This window comes from Bufo gargarizans, chromosome 6, assembly GCF_014858855.1.
Source record: "Bufo gargarizans isolate SCDJY-AF-19 chromosome 6, ASM1485885v1, whole genome shotgun sequence".
Classification (NCBI taxonomy): domain Eukaryota; kingdom Metazoa; phylum Chordata; class Amphibia; order Anura; family Bufonidae; genus Bufo; species Bufo gargarizans.
Window position 1 is genome coordinate 293976849 of NC_058085.1, and position 25582 is coordinate 294002430.

The window sequence follows — 25582 nt, forward strand, 5'->3', positions numbered from 1 at the left end:
GAGACAGACTGAAGGTGCATGACATTGGAATACATAAAAGCTCTGCAGTGTACGTTAGGGGACATAAGTTTTATGTCACTGATCTATTATTGAGTGTTCTTAGTGGGATGAAACTGCATCCCTTCTATATTTGCAAAGTCCAGAGGCATAATAGGAAATATAGGCTGCATAAGGGAACCTTATCTGAGGAGAAGGAATCAAAATGGCTGACAACCCTTAAATCAACAAAAACAGGTATACACAAGGCATACACACGAATGTCTACCTTAGTTTTCAAGAATAGCTTATGCTAATATACAGGCAAAACATGTTTTTGCTGGAGAGTGTGTACATAGTAACATTATACTGCTGGCAGTATTATCAGTATACTGTTGCAACACATAACCTAGTTACAAGTCAAAAAGCTTGGCAGATAAAATGTTTAGTTGCTTCCTCTGCATCATTTGTTGACAGTCCTAGTCATATTAGTAGTAGCTATGGGACTGTCAATCAATATACAAACTAAATATATCTTCCATAGCGGTCAGAGCTTTGTTTGCCTGACAGAGAACTCCAAGTCCCCATGCACAGACATGGATCTCAAAGATAACATCACAGATGCCTGCAAACACCACTAGAGGGAGCTTATCTAGTATACTATGATTACGCTCTTATGTTCCATCTACTGGTGGCTGCTAACTTACTGAATCTTATCATTTCCGTCTATGCCTATTCAGGGGATTTGGAGCCTGGGGCCAGAAAAGCGCGCCCAACCACTATAATCTTATATTACAGACGTGGACAAAATTGTTGGTACCCTTTGGTCAATGAAAGAAAAAGTCACAATGGTCACAGAAATAACTTTAATCTGACAAAAGTAATAATAAATTAAAATTCTATAAATGTTAACCAATGAAAGTCAGACATTGTTTTTCAACCATGCTTCAACAGAATTATGTAAAAAAATAAACTCATGAAACAGGCATGGACAAAAATGATGGTACCCCTAACTTAATATTTTGTTGCGCAACCTTTTGAGGCAATCACTGCAATCAAACGCTTCCTGTAACTGTCAATGAGACATCTGCACCTCTCAGCAGGTATTTTGGCCCACTCCTCATGAGCAAACTGCTCCAGTTGTGTCCGGTTTGAAGGGTGCCTTTTCCAGACTGCATGTTTCAGCTCCTTCCAAAGATGCTCAATAGGATTGAGGTCAGGGCTCATAGAAGGCCACTTTAGAATAGTCCAATTTTTTCCTCTTAGCCATTCTTGGGTGTTTTTAGCGGTGTGTTTTGGGTCATTGTCCTGTTGCAAGACCCATGACCTGCGACTGAGACCAAGCTTTCTGACACTGGCTAGTACATTTCTCTCTAGAATTCCTTGATAGTCTTGAGATTTCATTGTACCCTGCACAGATTCAAGACACCCTGTGCCAGACGCAGCAAAGCAGCCCCAGAACATAACAGAGCCTCCTCCATGTTTCACAGTAGGGACAGTGTTCTTTTCTTGATATGCTTCATTTTTTCGTCTGTGAACATACAGCTGATGTGCCTTGGCAAAAACTTCGATTTTTGTCTCATCTGTCCACAGGACATTCTCCCAGAAGCTTTGTGGCTTGTCAACATGTAGTTTGGCATATTCCAGTCTTGCTTTTTTATGATTCGTTTTCAACAATGGTGTCCTCCTTGGTCGTCTCCCATGTAGTCCACTTTGGCTCAAACAACGACGGATGGTGCGATCTGACACTGATGTTCCTTGAGCATGAAGTTCACCTTGAATCTCTTTAGAAGTCTTTCTAGGCTCTTTTGTTACCATTCGGATTATCCGTCTCTTAGATTTGTCATCAATTTTCCTCCTGCGGCCACGTCCAGGGAGGTTGGCTACAGTCCCATGGATCTTAAACTTATGAATAATATGTGCAACTGTACTCACAGGAACATCTAGTTGCTTGGAGATGGTCTTATAGCCTTTACCTTTAACATGCTTGTCTATAATTTTCTTTCTGATCTCTTGAGACAGCTCTTTCCTTTGCTTCCTCTGGTCCATGTCGAGTGTGGTACACACCATATCACCAAACAACACAGTGATTACCTGGAGCCATATATATAGGCCCAATGGCTGATTACAAGGTTGTAGACACCTGTGATGCTAATTAGTGGACACACCTTGAATTAACATGTCCCTTTGGTCACATTATGTTCTGTGTTTTCTAGGGGTACCATCATTTTTGTCCATGCCTGTTTCATGAGTTTATTTTTTTACATAATTCTGTTGAAGCATGGTTGAAAAACAATGTCTGACTTTCATTGGTTAACATTTATAGAATTTTAATTTATTATTACTTTTGTCAGATTAAAGTTATTTCTGTGACCATTGTGACTTTTTCTTTCATTGACCAAAGGGTACCAACAATTTTGTCCACGTCTGTATGAAAATGTATCGGCACAAAATTTGGACCTTAAAAATGACTGTTTTAAAAATTGGATATTCACTTTAAGGCACTTATCAGAAAATGTTTGCCAACCTCCTAATTGCATGGGACAACAAGTGTCTGTCTATACATCTTCTATGTATTTTTCTTGTTTTTCTGTCAGACAGAATTTATTTTCCTTTTATAGAGTATATGATAAAATTTGTGTTCAGGAATGATGACATTTTGGAATACATTTATAAAGACAGCGTTTTAAATACTGGTCTTAATAAGCCCATGCGCTGGCAGTGAATTGCCAAAGTTATGTAGAGGTAAGGCTACTTTCACACTTGCGGCAGAGAGATCCGGCAAGCAGTTCCGTCGCCGGAACTGCCTGCCGGATCAGGCAAAATGTATGCTAACTGATGGCATTAGTAAGACTGATCAGGATCCTGATCAGTCTTAAAAATGCCTGATCAGTCGAAAAAATGCATTGAAATGCCGGATCCGTCGTTCCGGTGTCATCCGGCAAAACGGATCCGGCATTTATTTTTTTCACCCTTTTTTCAGTCTGCGCATGCGCATAACGGCAAGTCTTCAGTTTTTTTCACCGGAGATAAAACCGTAGCATGCTGCCGTTTTCTCTTTTGCCTGATCAGTCAAAACGACTGAACTGAAGACATCCTGATGCAAACTGAACAGATTACTCTCCATTCAGAATGCATGGGGCAGCAGTTTCCTCGCTGTCTTACATTTAGACAATTTTCTACACCTAAACCAGGTGAAGAAAATGATGAATGAGATGGGCCTGCCGACCCTTCCCCGCCGTGCCCACTTTTTTAGAGCTGGAGTGAGCAGGGAAGAAGTCTCAGATTCTGCCGCAACATGGCGTGCAACAGAATCTGCATCAGATATATACGCCACAAAAGTAGAGTATATTTGTTTGTAAATGACCCCCTTTGTTGTCTAGTCCTCCCCAAAACCCTAAGGTGAGCATCGTGTTCCATCTAGGATACTGCAGACTGATTGGCATGAACAATTGTTATTGTCAATGCTTTGCATGAAAGCATTTTGAACCACCGTGAGAAATCTTATTTTCTCTTCCGCCTGGTTAAGATAACAGACACTGAGGTAACATAAAGAAGCACCTTATCTAAATGCCAAGCTGCTGGTCATTATTTTAAGGTAAACATAAAAAGAATAATGATTCATAACTGCTTTTCAGCTGCCCGTTTCTATGCAGTAACCGCTGCTATCTCTGCAGATAGAATTTTCCCTTTTAAGTCCTATTCAGATTTTCTCAATTCAGCCAAAATACCATTATTAGCTGCTTAAAAAAGTATTGCATTATCTTTGGTCTCTAGAGCTTATTCAATTACATGAAAATACCAAACAGATGAGAACATTTAGAGAGGGAGGGGAATTAATATCATTACACAGAAAATCCCACCACTGGATTATGATCGCCACCAGTGCCTCTATACTGTAACACCAGAACACAATCCCAGAAAAATAAATGTTTCAGCTTTAGGGTCCATTCACACGTCCGCAATTCCGTTCCGCAAAATTGCGGACCCATTCATTTCTAAGGGGCAGCACGATGTGCTGCCAGACTCTGGAATTGCGGATCCGCACTTCCGGGTCCGCAACTCCGATCCCGAAAAATGTAGAACATGTCCTATTCTTGTCCGCAATTGCGGACAAGATTAGGCATTTTCTATTAAGTGCCGGCGATGTGGGGTCCGCAAAATGCGGAATGCACATCGCCGATGTCCGTGTTTTGCGGATCCGTGGATCCGCAAAACACACACGGACGTGTGAATAGGCTCCATTCACACATGGGTCCGCATCCGTTCTGCAATTTTGCGGAACGGATGCGGACCCAGTCATTCTCTATGGGGACGGAATGGATGCAGACAGCACACAGTGTGCTGTCCGCATCCGCATTAGCTTCAGGTCCGCAGCTCTGCAAAAGATAGAACATGTCCTATTCTTGTCCGCAGCTGCGGACAAGAATAGGCATTTCTATAGGGGTTCCCGGGCGGGTGTGTTGCGGATCCGTGTGAATGGAGCCTTAGAGTGGCTGCGGGACAGAATGAGGTTGCGAGAAGAATAAGAAAAATGTAAAATTGCTCTGTTATCAAGGTGAAGGCTTTGATGTCAAAGGGAACTTTGAGGGGAAAAAGTAGACAAATAAAGCCACAGATGATAAGAGTATAGAGATTAGATCAGCACTTTTGCCTTCCTGCAGTGGGACCTATGTTTTCCTCAATTCATCATGATCAGGATTCCTACCACACCCCAAAAATTGTCTAAATCATTTTTGGGTGTTCCTTAGGCCAAGTTCACACGAACGTGTGTGACCCGTGCCCGTGCTGCGGCCCGCAAATTGCGGGCCACAATGCACGATCGCCGGCCGCGGGTCAGCCGCATCGGATCGCGGACCCATTCACTTTAATGGGTCTGCGATACGCCCGTTCCGCAAAAGGATAGGACCTGTTCTATCTTTTTGCGGAACGGAAGTACGGGACGCAACCCCACGTAAGCACTCCGTAGTGCTTCCGAGGGGCCCCGTTCCGTGCGGCCGTTCGGCAATTCCGGATTTGCGGACCCATTAAAGTGAATGGGTCCGCATCCGTGATGCGGAAGGCACACGGAACTGTGGCCGTGTATTGCGGCCCGCAATCTGCGGGCTGCAATACGGCTACGGATCACACACGTTCGTGTGAACTAGGCCTTGGATAGGGCTATTTGACTGTGAGTTACATAGAGTTTGGCATAGGGGCCAATTTGACTCTTTGTGTTCTTGTGCCGTACACCAGCACTATATAAATGGGCTGTGGAAGGAAACTTGCAGAAGCCCCAGAAATGGGAAAAAAAAATGAAATACTGTAACCTAGATTCACCCATTAAATCCTATGCTGCTTTGTTGGCCATACTAGTCCAGCTGCGTACACCATTCACAAGACTGGTAGCCTCCCCGCTGATGCTTGCATGAGACTGCTGTGGCCAATGACTGGCTGCAGCAGTCATCTGAATTAAATACCATACAAAATATTCCTACAGGAACGCTGTGGCTCACCAAAGTGCCAGGAAATTTAGCAGTTAAGTGTAGGTTATTCCTTTATTTTAAACCATTTCACTTGCAAATTTCTTAAAATCCTGGACAACCCCTTTAAGTAACAAGCCATAAATAAAAAATAGTATAGGTCAATACATAGCAATTTTAAAATATGTCTATGAATGTGTACCTGTCTAATGTCAGATATACCGGTACTTTAAGTTATATAATGCCAAATGTAATATTTTATACCAATACTACTAAAACTGAATAGTATTCACAGAAATGCTCACCATGTACTCCTCCACTTACAGTCAGGTAGGTCATGCAGTATACAGTTCTACATTATCTCCTTTCTCTCAGTCACCAGCATCTCTTTACCTTATTCACTTGTGCCCTCCCATAGCATGCGAGATGATCTCTTCCACTCTGTACTACAGCGCCACTTTCAGCTGACAGAGAAGTTCCCCAATCTACAGTTTTTTGAGGCAGATATCGGGCACATAGCAGCTAGTTTGACTTCTTTAAAGGGGTTTTGTGAGACTTAAATACTGATGACCTATCCTCAGGATAGGTCATCAGTATCTGATCGGTGGTGATCCATGCTGATCAGCTGTTTGAGAAGGCACCAGCGCTCCAGTGAGCACCGCCGCCTTCTCTGAGCTTTGCTTAGGCCAGTGATGACATGTTCATGTGTCACGTGGCATAGGTGCAGCTCAGCTTCATAGAAGTGAATAAAACTGAGCTCGATACCAAGCTGATCGCTGGGGGTCCTGTGTGTCGGTCTCTCACCGATCAGATACTGATGACCTATCCTCAGAATAAAAATCTCGGAAACCCTTTTAAAGACGGGTGCTCATAACGCAAAGTGTATCAATCTGGTTGACATATCTACTAGTATAAATAGATATATCAAAGTGCGGCTGAATGTTGGCCATATTCATCCTCTTTTCCCACACACATTGACATTGTATTGCCACATTTCTATTTTAATAAGGCAATAGTCCAAATTAGAATGATGCACAATATCTCCCCCCCCCCCCCCAGGGTAAATAGTCATCCTATAATCTGAAGACCAAGTGTGCTTCTTAGGCCTCATGCACACGACTTGTTTTATTCCGTGTCCGTTGCACTGTTTTTCGTGATTTTCTGCGGACCCATTTACTTTCAATGGGTCAGTTGAAAACTCGGCTAATGCACCGTTTGCCATCCGCGTCCGTGATCCGTGGTTCCAGTCCGTCTAAAAAATATAACCTGTCCTATTATTTATGTGGAAAATGGTTTGCGGAACCATTCAAGTCAATGGGACCGCTAAAAAACATGAAGGCACACAAGATTGTCATCCGCGTCCGCATGTCCGCATCCATTTTTCTCCTATCATTTGCATGGCAAACCTGTCTTAGACTTTTTTTTACTTTCCTTTATGTCTGGTGGTCCTCCAAAAATAAAGGGAAAACACACGGAAACAAAAACGTAAACGGATCACGGAACAATGGAACCCCATTTTGCGGACCGATAAAAACAACTGTCATGTGCATGAGGCCTTAACCTGAGAATATGTATCCCTGCTGCTCGGAGCTGTTATTATTTACTCATATGCTTTTTTCAGAGTTGGAGAACAGCCTAGTTAAAGCAGAGTTTTAAGAACAGGCTAAACTTCAGAAACAAGACGGCTCCACTTATAGATTTCTCTTTACATCTGTTTTCAGTTTACTACAAAACAAATTAAACATCTTCTTCAGCATTCTCATGTTAAGAAAACATTATATGGTAACTAAACGCATTTTACTCTGCGAAAAGATGAAGAAGTAGTCTGACATCTGCACACTACTCCTTTTTTTATTTTTACCTCTCCCTTGATGAGCCATGAATAGTGGCAGACATAGTACAAGGATAACTATTTTATTTAAGTGCAATAATACAAAAGGTCAATACTAGCGTTCTACAGAAAAAGATAAAAATATATCGATAAAATAATAAAGCACTAGGTGAACTCTAATTTCCTCACATAACTGTGGATGGATAATCAAAAACAACAGCAGAAACATCATATTTATGCTGATCCTATGATTATATTTATTTTTTGCAAAAAATTAGGAATGGAGGGTCACATGTGGCTCGAGGAGCAGGTATACCTTCACGAACAATATTTTTTATACATTGTAAGATCAAAACTGATACGACTTTCAGTCTTAATTAAAAATCTATGGCAACAGACTACAAACAAACTCTGTAGAAGGGAGTGTGACTACAAAATCAAACCACACGGGGTTTATTTGTAGCCTGTTGCCAAGGAGACACATAGGTCTGCATAAGAGCTGTAAACACATGATAGATGTCTATTTAAATGGGTTGTCTCACGAATAATATTTTACAGTTTTTAAACCAGCACCTGGATCTGAATACTTTTATAATTGCATGTAATTAAAATTGATTATAGCTACTAAGTTATTCAATGAAATCTATCTGTATAGCGCCACCTGCTGTTTGCTTTTTTTCTAATTTCTTTGTCCTGCTCAGCGAGATGGAAGCATGTGGTCAGCTCTATCCTTTAACTGCTGCTAGCTGCAGAAGACAGGACACGCCCTCTGAGAAAGGACACGCCCCCTGAGCTGGCAGCTTGAAATAAATCTAGCAGAACAATGAATGGGGAGATCTCTGGATCCATGTGAGGTACAGGGCTGGTTCTAGCTTTGTTAGGCTACTTTCACACTTGCGTTTGGTGTGGATCCGTCATGGATCTGCACAGACGGATCCGTTCAGATAACACAACTGTCTGCACCCGGATCAGTTTGTATTATTTTTAACATAGCCAAGACGGATCCGTCTTGAACACCATTGAAAGTCAATGGAGGACGGATCAGTTTTCTATTGTGCCAGATTGTGTCAGTGAAAACGGATCCGTCCCTATTGACTTACATTGTGTGTCAGAACGGATCCGTTTGGCTCAGTTTCGTCAGACGGACACCAAAACGCTGCAAGCAGCCTCCAAAGCGGAATGGAGACTGATCGGAGGCAAACTGATGCATTCTGAGCGGTTCCTTTTTCCATTCACAATGCATTAGGGAAAAACTGATCCATTTTGGACCGCTTCTGAGAGCCCTGAACGGATCTCACAAACGGAAAGCCAAAACGCCAGTGTGGAAGTAGCCTTAGACAGAGATTGTCATGTAATAGATTATGTACGATTTACATTAATCATTGGATAACAAAGTTGCTTTTTCCTGTTAGCTCCATTGGAAAATTAAAATGTATTGGTTTCTCGTTAAAATAAAGTGGCAGTGAACAACAGTACCTGGAGTAGCAAGTGCTATGTTGGTGAATACTGTGCATGCTACATGAGAGCTCTATTATCAGGCAGTGAGCCACATTGTCTGATATAATGTGATCCTTGCACTGATCTCAGAGACTGCAGGTGCAAGGGAGAATGTTTTTCATACAGTCTGTCCATACGGAGAGGCCAGAGTCATACATCCCTATGGCTATAGACTACATATACGCTCCTGAGGTCAGCGTAGGCCAGATAAATCTAGCGCTCTGTTATTTTAGCAATATCTATTGATTCCTGAAGGACTGAATGCATTATAGGCTTGTATAGCTTATCCTCCTACTATTCTATAAAACAGATTGTTTCCTTTTCTTTTGATTATGTGAAAAGCTTAATTCCATTGTCTGTACCGGTAATCATTTTCTAATAAATATATCTAAATTGAAAAATGACACACAGTTCTGCTATATATACACCCTCCCTTCCTGTTGTTCCTCATGGCGACCAGTGCAATGTCCTGTTTCAGTTGCACATATTCCTTTAGATGGATATGAACTAAACACAGCCTATATACACATTTTTTTTATTCCTGCATTCCCTTTTTAACCTTTTTTATCTCCACAACACAAACATTACTTAGCAACACTGCTAAACTGAAATGCTATTATTCAGAAGGGTGCATTATATTCCATACAAAAACATCACAATGAAATGTCATTTTCTGTCAAACATAATCGTATAATATATAATGAAAACAGCGTTGCCTCTTACTGTTAAACAGTTTAAGTGTTATAGTGCTTAAAATACCACCAGCCATCAGCACGCTAAGCAGTTGCCACTGGAAACAGTGCCTTGAAATCTATTAGGGTACCTGCAAAATCTGTGCGGATTTTTAAGCGTTTCCACCCCAGATCTGCACCAAAAACTGCATGTGTTACTTGCGGTTTTTGGTGCGGATTTGATGTGATTTTGCCACAGATCTCACCCTTGTATTGATAAGGGTGTAGTCTGCATCAAAAATCGCACAAACAAATTTACCACAAATTGTGCCATGCTCCAGATTTCGAAATCCACACGACAGGTCAATTTCCGCACAGAAGAAAGAAGCAAAGTGTACGGGAGATTTGTCTAATTTTATACACTTTGCTGGTACTGTACTACGCTGCAGTTTTTCTGCACGTAAATACGAGCGTAAAAAATAGCAAATGACAACAGTAAGGAAAAGGCCTTGTTTTTCGTTTATTACCCTAAGGGCTCATGCACACGACAGTATTTTGCGTTCAGTATACTGGACGTTTTTTGAGCTCAGTATACGGAACATATACTGAACCATTCATTTCAATGGTTCCGCAAAAAAAACGGAATGTACTCCGTATGCATTCCGTTTCTGTATTTCCGTTTTTCCGTTCCGTTTTAACATAGAACATGTCCTATTATTGCCCGCAAATCACGGTCCGTGGCTCCATTCAAGTCAATGGATCCGCAAAAAAAACGGAACACATACGGAAATGCATCCGTATGTCTTCCGTTTCCGTTCCGTTTTTTCCTGAACCATCTATTGAAAATGTTATGCCCAGCCCAATTTTATCTATGTAATTACTGTATACTGTATATGCCATACGGAAAAACGGAACGGAAAAACGGAACAGAAACGGAAACACAACGGAAACAAAAAACGGAACAACGGATCCATGAAAAACGGACAGCAAAACACTGAAAAAGCCATACGGTCGTGTGCAATAGGCCTAAAGGAAAAAGCATCAGCCTCTCTGGTGGCCGTGACCATGGGAGCGCACAAAGGCTAGGGCTTTTTCCTATATTGTGCAAGTGATGGAGAAATTAATCCAGCCAGCAAAGGAAGCAATATGGATAATAACAATACATTAGTAAGTGCCTTGTATTTATGTTCTCTACGTGATAAATGCCACTTACTGATGTGAGACAACTCTTTTAAACTAATCTTTCCAAGTGACCTTCTATTAATAAAGATCTTTACACCTGCCTGTTGGCCTGCAGGGCTCAAGAAGGCCATCCACATTAGACACCCTCGATATCAGCGGGATCATCTGACTATCAAATGGTTATAAATTGCTTCACTGACAACAAAAAAGCTCAAGTATTTTGGTTTTCAACATTCTCGATCCTTTGTTCTCGAGTAACATAAGTTCTCGCCAGAGATGTCTGACAGCGGCTTATACGTCTCTACCATTGAGAACACATGCATGCTCTGCCAAACCGAGCGTGCATGTTCATGGGGATTTCATTTGGAATACCTGTCTGTCAAACGAGTGTTCAGCTGACAGCTACTGAAAATGTGTGACCAGCTTTTTTAAACTGTTACAAATGGCTTAAAATTATTTTTTGATTTTATTGTTTTACTAGCAAAATAGGCAGTGCATACAGAATCCATACACCCAGCCATATACACAGTGTATGGATTCTGACAATACGTGATGCAATGAGCACAGGCCTGGCAGAAGCACACATTGCTGTTCCTGCCTGTGCCCGCTCCACTGACAGCTCTGCATAGCAAAGCACTACAGGAGGCCCTGCACCAATGTGCTATGCCAGGTTTAGTGGAGCGAAGCAAGGACAGGCAGGAGTATGCACAGCACATTGCTATCATTTTGCTAGCAAAATAATTAAATCAAGTAATCAATTTTTTTTAGAGCATTTGTACCAGTTTTGAAATAAAATGTTTATATGTTCAAGCACACATTAATGTGGGTTAAATCAGTGATGAGCCATAATGGACATGGACAGAATTAGTTTTACTTTGAGGAAACTACAGGACCATAATTTAAAGGGTTATTCCAGTTACATTAAATTATCCCCAATCCTCAGGATAGGGGATAACTATTAGATCGGTGGGGGTCCTACTGCTGGGACCCCCACTGTATTATGAGAATGGGGGAACCATACCCGGTAAAGCCCACTGAAGTGAACGGAGCGGCCGATCGGGCATGCGCGTTGCCACTCCCTTCATTTCTATGGGAGTTCCGGAGAGAGCACTCCCATAAAAATGAATAGAGAGGCCAGTTGGGCATTTCGGGGAGGGGGCCCCCATTCTGATGATTGGTGACGGTCCCAGTGACAGAACCCCCACCGATCTTGATTACAAAGGCCAGTCCTGTATGAAAGAGGACAACGTTTATCTCTGTCCTGATGCTGCTCATTGTGGTACTGAAGCCAATGAAAGAAAGGACCTTCTGATGTACATATAGGACCCGATGTACGGCACTGTCATGTAGCCAGTGAAGAATAAGAACTTGTCCTTGGCCTTGTTAGAACCTTTCAAGGTAACAATTCACCGTCACCAGAATCCTTTCAGTTTAAATAAAGAGTCAAGAAATGTTCAGCTGCTTGGCTCTTAACAGTCAGTGAGCAGAATCATAGCCATGGATTTTCTACACTTCAGCGGCATTTTCACAGTATTTACAGCTCGCTTGCCAACATTTAAAAATAATTTCCAGGAACACACTGATGATAATTGGTGCATGGAAACAAGTTTGATATGATGAGTCTAACATCATTATTTCATTTTAGGCTCTAAATTCTGGGCTGATTATTGTTATAATATTACTATACAGAGGTCAGAGCTCCATTTTACTGTTGAGCTCCAGAAATATTATGAATGAAATCAGCCCTGAATCTTGGGCCTAACAATGAAATGGTGTTCACATTTTTTACTTTAAAAGGGTCTTTGGGAATAATAGCTTTTTTTCTGATTCCTGCAGCCTGCCTCCGTAAACAGGACATTCATACTTACCTGCCTTCCCCCGCTCGGGTCCTCTGTGCTGCCTGCGCTGTGCCCATGTTCCAGTCCCCACAGTGGTCACATGTTTCGCTGCAGCCAATGACTGGCTTCAGAGGTAATGTGCAGGCTGTGCATTACTGAACATGTGTTTTAGCTGCAAAATATTCTGACCTTTTCTTTTCTACTTTCAGAGAACCATTTTCATTTTACAGTACCTACAATGATGTTTAGTTCCTTGGAGCTTTACCCTCCTTTAGTAATAAAGCTAAGTTAAGCATGAGCAGAGAAATAGCAAGTGAAGTTCAAGGTGAATAAATGTAAGGCCATGCACTTGGGTCAAGGAAACAAAATGTGCAATTATCTATTAAATAGTAAAACCACTAGGACAATCTTGGGGATATTGGTGGACAGTAAACTTAACTACGTGATCAATGCCAGGCAGCTGCCGTCAAGGCAAATAAAATAAAGGCTTGCATCAAAAGAGGCAAAATGCGCACGACAAGAACATAGTTTTGCCACTATACAAATCACTAGAAACTATAAAACTATAGCATTTTAGGTATCATCAAATTTACAGTTATTCATTTTGGAAAAAAGGGGCAATGTAATGGTTTTAGTTTTTTTACACCTACTGTAGGCCTATAACCATGAAAAAAGGGCATCCTCCACATTTAGAGGAAAGGAGGTTTCATCATCAGAATAGACAGGGATTCTTTACTGTAAGAGCAGTGAGACTATGAAGCCAGAAGAGGTTGTGACGTTTGATTCATCGAAAAAGTTCAAGAAGGGTCTGGATGAATTTCTTACAAAATATAATACATCAGCTTATAGGTACCAGATTTCTGGAGATGAGATGTTGGTCCAATGATTTATTCTCATATTTAGAGACCTAATATGTGGAAATTTGTGTCCACCTCACACAGGGATTTTTTGCCTTGCTCTAGATTAATACAGTAGGATTATAGGATGGACTTGATGGACTTGATGAACTTGTGTCTTTTTTCATCCTCACTAACTATGTATTTGTGTAAGAATTGTGCTGGTTTCCAGTTGACTCTGACTCCAGAGCATAGAGGAGAAACTGATGCCTGTTTTCATGCAAAACCAGCAATATTTAAATGCATCAGAATATGAATGGAGACGTAAAATAAAAAAATTCATCAAAACTGGTACAAAAACACTTATTACCGTACTTGTTCCAAATAGCTTGTAAAAATCATGTATAACACTTAAAAAAAGGGAAGGTGTTGTACAGTGAGCCACAAATTACCTCTGAATCTTCTGGCTTTGCTGCTGCATCCTTCTCCTTCTTCGTCTTTTGGCCTTCATGTTTAATACGCTTTGCACTGCACATTTTTATTTTCGGCTCCACTTCTGGGGAATTACATTCTGGTTTCCGAGGCTTCGCAGGGGGTAGCGGTTTGTCTTCCTCTCCTTTGATAAACCTTTCATAGGGTAGGATTAATCTAAATAGTCAAGAAAAACACATTAGCTCCTCATTGTAAATGCATGTAAAAGAATTATTGAATATGCACTTCAAAATACTTTTATATCCACATGTCATTTTGTGGGATTATGTTTTTTTTTATTTTTTATTAATGTTCCTGTAAATAAAAAAAGCTATTTTATTAATGTATTAATTGTATGCTTAGAACTACATTGAATAACAATTGAAGCTGTGATACAGCACTGCAAGTTTTCTCTCATAAATTGTCTACACATTGTGGCAGATAATCTGCAAAGGGATCGTTTCAAACCAATGGGTTGTATACAATCCTGAAAGAAGTGACAACAAACTGGCAAGCAATGCAGCTGATCCAACCGATAACCAGCAGTCATCTAGATAATGGATGCATCTATGATAACACAGTGATTGTCTCTAGTCCGTATAGCTATACTACCCCAACAATATCACTGTATACCGACAGCCACTGATCGCAGGGTATATAAAGCCTATCACAGAGCTAAAAGCCTATGATAACTTCTATTCTAAACACTTAAAATAAATCAAACCCTTTAGACTAAAGATATCTTCACAGATTAAGGCCTCATGCACACAACCGTTTTTTTTTAAGGTCCGCAAAAACGGGGTCTGTAGGTCCGTGATCCGTGACCGTTTTTTCGTCCGTGGGTCTTCCTTGATTTTTGGAGGATCCACAGACATGAAAAATGAAAAAAAAATCTAAGTCAAGTTTGCCATTGAAATGATAGGAAAAAACGGACACGGATCACGGACGACAATCTTGTGTGCATCCATGTTTTTTCACGGACCCATTGACTTGAATGGGTCCGTGAACCGTTGGCCGTGAAAAAAATAGGACAAGTCCTATTTTTTTCACGGCCAGGAAACACGGATCACAGATGCGGCTGCCAAACTGTGCATTTTCCGATTTTTCCATGGACCCATTGAAAGTCAATGGGTCCGCGAAAAAAAACGGAATACGGCACAACGGCCACGGATGCACACAACGGTCGTGTGCATGAGGCCTAAAGAAAAAAGCCAATTGCATAGAGATACCACAATAGAATGATGGCAGCAGTTCCCAAATACAGGTGAAACTCGAAAAAGTAGAATATCGTGCAAAAGTCCATTTATTGCAGTAATGCAACTTAAAATTTGAATATTGTAAAAAGGTTTAATATTCTAGGCTCAAAGTGTCACACTCTAGTCAGCTAATTAGTCCATACCCCCTGAGCAAAGGGGACCCGAGATTGGGGTTTTCATAAGCTGTAAACCGTAATCATCCAAATTATAACAAATAAAGGCTAGAAATATCTCACTTTGCCTGTAATGAGTCTCATATGTTAGTTTCACCTTTTACGTTGCATTACTGAAATAAATAAACTTTGCACAATATTCTAATTTTCCGAGTTTCACCTGTACTTTAAGGGATGTAGAGGGTTATCCTGATGGGACTCATCTTTGCACTCAGTCACTCAGTCTGTCTTACTGATGGGTTCTATGGAGAGGGGGGGGGGGGAGGAGGTGCAGAGAGACACATACAGACATGCTGCTCTTAGAAGTCTATGAAGAGGGGAGGGGTGATGAAAAGTGAAATGCAGTGAGAGAAGAGACAAAAAAAAGAGCTTATTTAAAGAGACGGCGGCACACAAAGTTTATTATATTCACATGTACTATTGATCTATGCAAAGTTTGTTGAAAAAGCATTGACTATTTAAAACTCCATCGACCCATACCCTTGCACAGAAGCTCCACCATTTCCCTGTCTGTACAACCCAGCTAATGGATGTCAAAAAATAAAAAAATGGAGACAGCACACCTTTTGGACGTGCTGTCTCCATTTTTTTTATTTTTTGACATCCATCAGTTGTTTTTTGGGGGGCTTTTTACCCCCCCGGAGACGAGCACCCGCAGCATTATTACTAAGGAGTGCAGTTCATCCGTGTTTGTGTACAACCCAGCTAGTCACCTTATGAATGACAATCTCTCTATATGTGATTGGCTGCACCCATCAACCAAACAAAGCGTCATTTTTTTTTTTTAAATTCCAAAAAGAAGTAACCCAAGACATTTTGACAGGTATGGTCCCCTGCATCGAAGCATAGCCATGAGTTATAAAAAGCCGTACACATGCTGCTGGGGGATTTATGACATTAACATTTTAATCACAATTATCGAAAAATAGAGGCATGAAACAATGTACTATTTAATAATCTCTTTTTCAGCCATAGCCGAGTTCTGGAAATTAAAGAAGAACATAACTGTGTTATAATTAGAAGAGATGGATTATATTACAATCTCAGTTTCAACTTCAATGATGAACTTTTTTTCTTCTTCTTCCAAATGCATTTGGCATGATTAATGACTCAGTGTGGGATTAATGCACAACTCAGCGACTTCACAATGTGAGGACTGTTATCCAGAACATTATGTTGTTTTAAAGACAAATTAATTTAGTGGAGCCAAAGCTCTGTTTATAGTACATATATTCACTTTAGAGGAAGTGCTGTATGTTTTAGTTACATAGAGATTTTAGGTTGAGGCAGCTGTGAGGCCTTGTTTTTGCAGGACAAGTTGTACTTTCTAGACCATTTTGGAGTATTTAACATTCATTTTTTGAGGCAGGTGAAAAGCAATTCCACCATTTTTTTAATTTACAGTGCTGTCACTGTACAAAAATATGGCATTTTTTTTTCAAGATTTTATTATTATTTTTTTATAAACTGTGATTTTTATTTACATTTTTTTAAATGTAACAAACTTAATTTCATTTTTTTTCGTCCTACTACACCTGAGGACATTTTCATTTTTCTAAGGGTTTGTCTAAGTTAAATAGAAACTTGTTCAGTGCAAACAGGTCACCACTGCAGCCAATCACTGGCCTCAGCAGTGACATCCTGTACACTGCTGATTGACCTGTGTGCATGGAACTCCACTGCTACAGCCAGGAAGATGACATCAGTGGTGGGGAGGGCCAGAGAGCAGTGCTGTAAGTGGCAGAGGCAAAAAGGGGAGAGTATGGATTTTCCAAGCGGGTTGTTCATCTAGAGCAAATATGAAGGCCATTTTGCCCTCTTTCCTGCTGTCATTTATAGTGGCAAAGCAATCTCTGAGGCACAAAATACACCAAGTGATAAACCATGCATTTAAAGAGAAAGAATTACCGAGCAGTGTAAATTGTATTATTTATGAAGAGAGGTGCTTTATCCCCAAATATCAGTTAAAAACTGCTGCTCTATTCAACGGGGGCAGATTTACAGAAACAAGACACCAATCATAAGAATGCTCTAATTTTTTAACCTGCTCCTGAAATAATGGCAGCTGGAATCTGATTGGATACTGTGAACAGCGCCTCCATTTTTCATGTACACTCACTGTCATAAACTTTACAGAAATTAACCATTGGGGAACATAATTCATTAAGGGCGCATGCTCTGATTGTATGTGTAAGAAAATAACATGAATTATGTTCTCTAGCCCAGGGATTGGCAGCCTGCCAATGAGGCTAAACAGAGCCCATGGGGAATATTCATCCTCAGATCCCATTACAAACTGAGTTTAAACATGTTACAGCTGCTGAAACTGTAAACTGTTCCCTCTATGAAGACTTACCAAAATAATAAATGGCTGCCAAATACCGGCCTCCTGCTGTAATATTACAGCTCATATTTACATAATGAGGAGAATGGAAAAAACAGAGGGGGTCGTGTATAAAAATAAGGACACCATAAACAATGCAATCTCCCCTAGCAACCGCTGCTTTGTAAAGAATATAGCAAAGGTTTTTCAAGAAGAAAACGTGATACACTGGGGCAGATTTACTAATACTGTCAAACTATGCACTGTCCAAGAATACGAATTCTAGTCTTAATGTTAGACAAATTTAGGATTCTGATACAAGGACCTTTATAGGATGTGGCATATCATAAATTGCCCATGAGATTTACGCCAGAATTGTTGTCTGTGTGTCAAAAAGTTGTCCATGCTCCAGAGTTCTGTCCGTGCACCCGAATTTTGTCCAAAACGGTGGTATTTTTGACAAAAAATTTGCAAACAGCTGAGAAGACGGTATGATGAAGTGCCTAGAGCCTAATGCTCACACTAAACATGCCAGCAAAGGTGTCTAATGTATCTGATGTGTTTATTAGGAGTAAATTTCATCAAACTCATCGACCAAGTGAAATATTTCACCACAGTATAAACCATATGGCACTATCATGTGGGGTATAGTACCATCAAATAGGGTTTGTAAACCACATGAATCTTCTTTGGGCATTGACAACAATATGGATGACAGAAGCAACAACTTGTCTGAAGAAGGACACATAACGGAAGAAATAGATTACTAATACTGCCTATACGTTAGACAGTGTCATAATACCCCTTTTTAAGTTCTATTCCCGGCTTCCCAAAAGAAAACATAATTCAAAGAAATATAGACAAAGCAAATAAATGTAGACAATGACCTACTAACAGGTACCCTTTAAAGAGAACCTGTCACCACAAAATACAGTACATTCTGCAGGCAGCATGTTACAGCGCAGGAGATGCTGAGCAGATTGATATATAGTCTTATGGGAAAAAGGTAAGTAAAACTTGTACATTACCTTAAAATTTCTGCTGTTTCTGACTTCAGTTGTACATGGGGAGGTGTTATCGTTGATTGATAGCATTCTCTGTGTAAGTGTGTATACAGAGATAGCTGTCAGCTACTGATAGCTGGACACAGGGGAGATGTTAGCAGTGATCTGCTGAGCTCCTCTTGCTCTCTAACATGCTGCCTGCATGCATTGCATTTTGTGGTGACCGGTCCTAGCAATTCCAGCAATACCCTTATATTAAGGAGTTACCTTTCTAATTCACTGCGATATTATGTAAAGGGATTATAGTACAAACATAATTTAAAAAAATCTAAATATCTGGAGTAATATACCGTGCTATTTTAACTATATTGATGCAAAAGACAATGCTTTCCAGTGTAATTTTCAACTTTTTTCTATTTTTACTGACATTATCTGGAGGCCTTCTGCCAGTTTGTCACATGAGACAATCAACAACATCTCCCTGCCATGCACTGCAATGAACTGTTGTTAACCCTTTATAGAAAATCCAAAATGAGAAAGAGAAAAATCCGGCTCTCTTCAGATGAAGTATAATAACTTTTATTCCAGCGAAGTAAAATCCGTACAGGTGTACATGAAACAATCTACGCGTTTCAGACCTCTGAGGTATATGGGTCCTTCCTGGTTTGTCATGAGGAAGGACCCATATACCTCAGAGGTCTGAAACGCGTAGATTGTTTCATGTACACCTGTACGGATTTTACTTCGCTGGAATAAAAGTTATTATACTTCATCTAAAGAGCCGGATTTTTCTCTTTCTCATTTTGGATTTTACCGCACCCAGGGGCGGCATCCGTGCACCTCAGGTGATCCTACCATTACAGGTGAGAGCTGCCTTATAATCCTTTATAGAAAATAGTCCCTCACAGATAGACCCAGAGATGCATATGGTATGCAGTGCCCCCACAATTTCCTTCTCCACTGTGTACAGAGAGATGTAGCTGTACACGTCTATGAGTTTAGAAGTGGGGAGGAATGGTGACTGATCACTACAGCAGCACTGACTGAGCATGTAAGTCCACCTCTGAATGCAGGAGAAGGTGAACAGAATTTCAGCCACAAGAGAATCAGCAGGGGCGCGACCAGGGTGAAAAATGTACATAAAAATACCTCACAATATTTTTTATTTCATGTATATTGCAATAATACTTCATTTGCATAGTACAGTAAAACTTTTGCTGGGATGACCCTCTTTCAAGGGTTCCAAAAATGTTTGAAGAGTCGTATTGTTTTCAATCATGAGCTCCTATCTTGTGACTCGAGGATAGTTGGCCAAAAACACTAAGCACAATTTGCTAGCAGCATAAGAAATAATTGTTATAGTAACAAACTAGCAGAGCTAATGTGCATTTTGATCAAACAGAATTACAGTATCACAACAAGTGAAGCATACTGAGCAGCGCTGAACATTTTAGGGCTCATTAGGGCTCTAAATGATGGCAACACACAAGAAAATGCTTCACCCTGTACATCTTTTTCTAAATATTTAAAATCCTTTGCAATGCAAGTGGATTCTGCAGTCCTAATTATTAACTTAATAGGATAACTCCACGTAATGTGCTTCTTTGTCTCCTGGAATTCATTTTCAGTATTTAAGTGCAAGTATTTAATCAAAAAGTATTCGGCAGCTGCAGACTCCTCTGTTAGATAAAGGCAGCAGCTAGTGACCCGGCGATAATGTGTCCAGACCATATTCTACTGCAGATCCGAGAGGAAGCTGGTCTGGGTTCTATGTGCCTGTGATACAATAAGCCTTAATACAGTCATATCTCATTGAGATAACTGTTCCATTACTTTCTTCTTCGGTTCACGGCTAATTGGGGTCCCCCAACCGCCTTCCGAAGAACATGGAAGAGTTTATGAAGTAGAGAAACATTTTCATGTTAAGTTACTTTTTTTTCCACTGAGCTCAGCAGTTGGCAGCGAGACAGCAGCAAAAATACATTTCACACAGCTGGTCATAGGCCTAGAGCCAAGAGCTGGAAATCTGGAATTAAATGTTTCTTGTATCTAAAGAGAGCCATGACTAAGGTAAAACTGAATGAAAACACAAGCCTTCTATGCTGAAGCTCCTATTCAGTGGAGTAAATGCTGCAGCAGTGAGGGAGAGACTACTTTGTCAAATATTTCTGGGCCAAGTCTACATGGCCCTTTTCTTCTATGCAATTTTTGTAATACTAGTTAGCCTTGAGTTAGCCTTGACATATTGTAGTCTCAATGTTTTTGTAGTTATAGAGGCCTTTTCTCTATTTAGTTTATCAGTTTTAAATCCACTCCTGGCTTTGATATTTCATATTAGGAAGCCGTATTTGCTGCAGGACAGTATTTTAGCCCATTTTGAGATATTTGGTGATTTGTTTTCTTTATTCCCTTAATTTAGCCATCTTAATTGAAAACAGTCCCCACAAAGTGGTTTATTTGGTGCCCATGGTACTGCCAAAGAGGTAGAAGAAAACCGAGGCATTGCTGTGACATTCTGACTACAAAAAGTCAGACAAAAAAAATGTTGTACAGGATTTTTTTTAAATGGCTGCGTTCTTCCAGAAACAGCACCACGTCTGTCTACAGGTTGTGTGTGGTATTGCAATTCAGTCCCATTCACTGTAATGAATCTGAAATGCAATACCAGACCCGACCCAAGGACAGGTGTGGTGCTGTTTCTGCAAGAAAGCGGCCATGTTTTTGTTATCCTGGACAATCCATTTAATAACAACAGGACTGAAATACTGTTGTTCTTAAAGGGACACTGACAGGCCCAATAAGCATATTTAGGTATATATATGACAGTACAGGTCTTATCAAGTGTGTTAAAATCATCCAAGTATCCCCCCTGTCCACCTTATAAATACAGAAAACTAAAGTTTTATAACCTGCTTGTCCGGTCACCAATCTGCCCAAGGGGCGGCGTTTCATCTCAAAATGCGCCCAGCCAGCCACTTCCAACTGCCGTTTTGAAGCCCCGCCCAGCACATCAATATTCACTTCGCCGGGCGGCGGCTACAACTCTCCCCGACTCAAGTGCCCGGCGCATGCGCATAAAGCAGAGGCTGCAGCGGCCTCTAAGACACAGACTGTATGTACGCAGGCGCGATGTGACCCCGGCCGGGCGCATGCGCTGAAGATTAGACGGAGGACGTGCCCAGAGGATTGAATTGGCCATGCGCAGGATCTTGAGTCGGGGAGATTTGTAGCCGCCGCCCAGCGAAGTGAATATTGATGAGCTGGGCGGGGCTTCAGAACGGCAGTTGGGAGCGGCTGGCTGGGCGCATTTTGAGATGAAACGCCGCCCCTTGGGCAGATTGGAGACGAGACAAGCAGGTTATAAAACTTTATTTTTTCGGTATTTATAAGGTGGACAGGGGGGATACTTAGATGATTTTAACACACTTGATAAGACCTGTACTGTCATATATATACCTAAATATGCTTATTGGGCCTGTCAGTGTCCCAGTAATTGATCGTACATACTACAGAGATGCTATTACTTACTACGATAGGATAACCCCTCCTAGGATCTCACAGATCCTATACCGCTCCTATTCCAATGCTGGTCTCGGCTCCCTTGTGCCTCTTGACATGCAGGACATATCTGCTGAGATAGTCACTGACTAAGGCTAGTCAGGGACATGGCCAATAATTGAGTGGGCATTTCCTGCGTTTCAAGAGGGAACATGAGATACTCATCTCGCTGATCGATCTGGCAGGGAATTGGAGAGAGGAGTATCCCATTTGTTTCATACGGTTAAGCCATTCTGAGCATATCTAAAAACAAAAAATGGAGGCCAGAAAGTCCCTTTAACTTGCCCCTAGGGAGGAAGCATGTAAGATATATAATAAATTCAATGTATGCTATAGTATATATAACAAATTCTAAAAACGGGTATTAGGAGAGCGGCTTGAAATTATGTTGCTCTACACCTGAAAATCTTGTCCACTTTTGTTGCTTGGCGTGTTCTCAGATTAATACATTATGTTGTTCCATCAATAATAAAGCACATACATATTTACTGCACTGCTCTGGGGATTACATGCAATTCTAAAACCATATGAACAATTGCTGTCCAAAAAGTTCTCTGCAATTTTCTCTGAAAGTCCCCCCCCCCCCCAGCCATCCTGGTAATAATACAACATAAATGCCCACAGGATGTGATCTTATCATTTGATTATGAGAGAGGTTGCATTTTCTGCTTGCTCTTAACAGCACAAGAGCTAGTCTAAATGGATTTCTCGTATTTTCAAGCTGCAACACTAAAGAATCAGCAGAGGTCATTGTAAAGTAAACTGTGCCCCCTCCCCATCCCCGCACTAATGAGGGCTATATTTATCTAGCCATGCATGAAATAATAGGTTGTGACTGTAAAGGCAGAATAATAGGTCAGGAATACAGTATACATACCCTGATACCATCATGTCCACTGATTACATAAGGAATGTCATCAACACTGGATTAAAGGGCTGAAAAAATATAGTCTGATGTCTGCTACATAAGAAAACCCTGATATGGTATTATATACATATTAACTCTGCGAAGTCAGGGGAGCAATGCTTTTAACATGTGTTTATTGTACATAATACTAAGAGGGAAATAAGGGGGTCATTTATTAAGACCAGCGTTTTAGACGCCTGTCTTAATAACCCCTATAAAGTTCTGAAGACGTGCCGGCCTCTACGTAACTTTGGCGCATGCTGCTCAGGTCTAGTGAGTGGGTAAGAGTCGTAGATTGCGCCACAAATAACCTTTGTGCCACAATGTGCGCCAGAAATATATTTCTGATTGTAAATGACCCCCTAAGTCTGTAGTATATAATCCTTAAAGAGGTTATCCAGGAATCTGATATTGATGACCAATCCTCAGGATAGGTCATCAATGTCATATCCGCAGGAGTCTGACATCCGGCAACCCCAATGATCAGCTGTCTGAGGAGGCAGCTGGGCTTCCCGGAGCGCCTGTGAGTGTTGCGGTCTCTCACTCACTTGAATGGGACTGAACTGTGCCTAGGCCATCTGACCGATGTATGGTGACACCACAACCTAGGAAGAGGCCTAAGTGCTCATAGAGTGCTATGGCCTCTTCTAACAGATGATCAGCGGGGGTCCCATTAGTTGGACTACCATCGACTCCCGGAGGATAAGTTATCAATAGGAAATTCACGGAAAACCCTTTTAATTGAAGATCTCGGGGATTAGCACTTGGGTATGTAGTGTATGGTTTGCGCTGCAGTCCCCTCATACAGCTACATCTATGTACACTATCAGGCCACTGATTAAGCTGCATACATAGGGGGGAATTTATCATGAGAGGAATATCTGAAGTCAGTTTTGCTTGACTCTGCGTTGGTGTACTTAATAACATTTAGCAAATGTCACATGTTGTTTGATAAAATGTTTCTTATCCTTAACCTAACACTTTAGTCTAAAATAACTACTCCAGTTTTCGTACTCCACCCTACTGGAGTGAGATTGCAACTTTTTTTTAAAAAAGTCTCAATAATGAATCTGGAGTAAAACTCATTAACGTAGCTAACCATGTCCACTTCCACACCCATATTTGAAAACTGGAGTAAATGGTGAAAAACTGCAAAAAGTGGCAAACTTTTTGCACAAGCAAGTGCAGAAAGTCTCAAGAGGACTATTTTGCAACTTTTTGAAGCCAGAATTCTGGTATGAAGGCATGATAAATCAGGGCCATAGAGTTGGAGATATACACAGTAGGTGGAGATACATAAGGAAAAACGCATCCTGCTCACGCTGCACTACTCCCTTATACAAGCAAAAGTTAAAATCACAGAGAGTCACTTTAAGGAGAGTCTTATCTTCTGCTTGCTATGGTTTTATAGGTAGAGCTAAATGTCAAGATGCACTATGCAGCCGTCATCATGTAACCCAAGTCTAAGCTTTCCTGATCCAGGACTACAGCAGCCTCATCCATAGACACAACTGTTTTTCCTAGAAGAATGTGACTGCAGGATGGAGAGAGGGTAAGGAATGGCCAAGACCAAATAGGCTACCAGTCCTAAAAATGCATTGCTGGGCACCGTAAACATCAGAGTGTTACATTTTGGAATCCTGCCCTCAAAGTCCTTGGTTGGAAGTTCAGAGACGCATTGCCTTGCTATGTCTACATGGCACTGTATCCTACTTTACACCTGTCACTTCAGGCAACATGTCAAGCATGAAACCGATGAAGTGTCAAAATAAAGAGTCTTGTAGAATGGTTTATGGCCTCTATGAGCAGTGGTGATGACTGATGACATATTATGATTACTCGTTAAACCCTGACAACAGAGGGAATTTACTCCACATGTCCCCTGTGAGACTCTGCTCAATTATTACTATTGGCTCAAACCTTTTCCTAAGCTAAAGAAGGGACTCCTGAGCTTGTGTGATATAATGGAGAGGACTTCTAGGATTCGTTTAGTAGCATGTGGCGTACGACTCGTTTGCAGGAGCACCATGAGAAAAGGGGAAAGCAGGTAAGTAGAAAGCTAAGGCCTTTTTCACACGAGCGTGATGGATTAGTGGAAACTCACACTATATTGCAAGCCAGTTCAGTCAGTTTTTTCCGCGCCGGTGCAATGTGTTTTAATGCGTTTTTCATGCGCGTGATAAAAAACTGAAGGTTTACAAACAACATCTTCTAGCAACCATCAGTGAAAAAAATGTTTTTCCCTGAAGCCCCATTTACTTCTATGGGGCCAGGGATGCGTGAAAAACACAGAATATAGAACATGATGCGTTTTTCCCGCAACGCAGAACTGGTGCGTGAAAAAAAATGGGTCAGGATTCAGTGTGGGTGCTGTGCGTTCATGTCACGCATTGCAGCCGAGCGGAAAACTCGCTTGGGTGAAAGGAGCTTAAAGTGTCAACTTTGGAACCAGCGATCTAAGCAGTTTTCAGAATAATTTAGGCTGGGGCGGGGGAGGGTTTGGAGGTGACACAGTTGATGACAATACTGAAGGATAATGTAGAAAAACTATTGTTCCAAATGCATGTCCAACATGAAGGCACTTTTATTCTCTCTGA

General features: G+C 41.0%; 1 protein-coding gene across 2 annotated transcripts in view; it reads right to left on the bottom strand.

The window, feature by feature from the left end:
- Window positions 1–25582, bottom strand: part of ARID5B (AT-rich interaction domain 5B) — a 288628-nt gene that overhangs the window by 14593 nt on the left and 248453 nt on the right. For both annotated transcript variants that reach the window (XM_044298346.1, XM_044298347.1), the window contains one exon: window positions 13746–13941. In XM_044298346.1, coding sequence (XP_044154281.1) covers window positions 13746–13941 — 196 coding nt within the window. The remainder of the gene's footprint in view (window positions 1–13745; window positions 13942–25582) is intronic.